The following is a 475-nucleotide window of genomic DNA, read 5'->3' as shown; positions in this document are numbered from 1 at the left end:
CAGCATCCCCAGGAGATACCCCCGGGGATACAGAATGTCAGACACGGCCGGCAGCAGGAAACACTGACAGCCGAAATGCAGAACAACCGTAACTCACCGTGGAACACGCCGTTGTCCGCTAGGAAGTGCCGGCAGTACTGCAGGCAGCTTTTCTTATCCAGACTCCAGTAACTCATCGTGAGGCAGCCTCCCGCTCACCATCAAAGGCTCTGACCCTGCAAGGGAAACGGTAATGGGTAAGTGGGGCTTAATTTACAAAAAATGTCCCCAACTACTGCTGTCACTGTAGTTATTTGAGCCCTTCATGCAAAACGTTCCATTGGCTTCACTCAAAGATGACAACAAAGGTAGTTCTTCGCTCTCCAAATGTGTCCATCTCCATGGACGTCCAGGCAAAGGGCACAGACACATCACCTGGATGGAGCCAGAGCTGTGCCACCAGCCAGCAGCTCCCAGGGTGCTGCAGAGAGCAATG

At 53.3% G+C, this 475-nt stretch overlaps 1 protein-coding gene across 1 annotated transcript in view; it reads right to left on the bottom strand.

Moving 5' to 3' along the window:
* Positions 1-216, bottom strand: part of PLCH1 (phospholipase C eta 1) — a 44940-nt gene extending 44724 nt beyond the window's left edge. Inside the window, exon 1 of the mRNA XM_031055444.1 lies at positions 98-216. Within this exon, the coding sequence (XP_030911304.1) occupies positions 98-176 (79 nt within the window). The 5' untranslated portion in view covers positions 177-216. The remainder of the gene's footprint in view (positions 1-97) is intronic.
* Positions 217-475: the final 259 nt, after the last annotated feature.

This window comes from Geospiza fortis, unplaced genomic scaffold, assembly GCF_000277835.1.
Source record: "Geospiza fortis unplaced genomic scaffold, GeoFor_1.0 scaffold172, whole genome shotgun sequence".
Taxonomy (NCBI): Eukaryota; Metazoa; Chordata; class Aves; order Passeriformes; family Thraupidae; genus Geospiza; species Geospiza fortis.
This window is presented reverse-complemented; position numbering and strand designations above follow the sequence as displayed.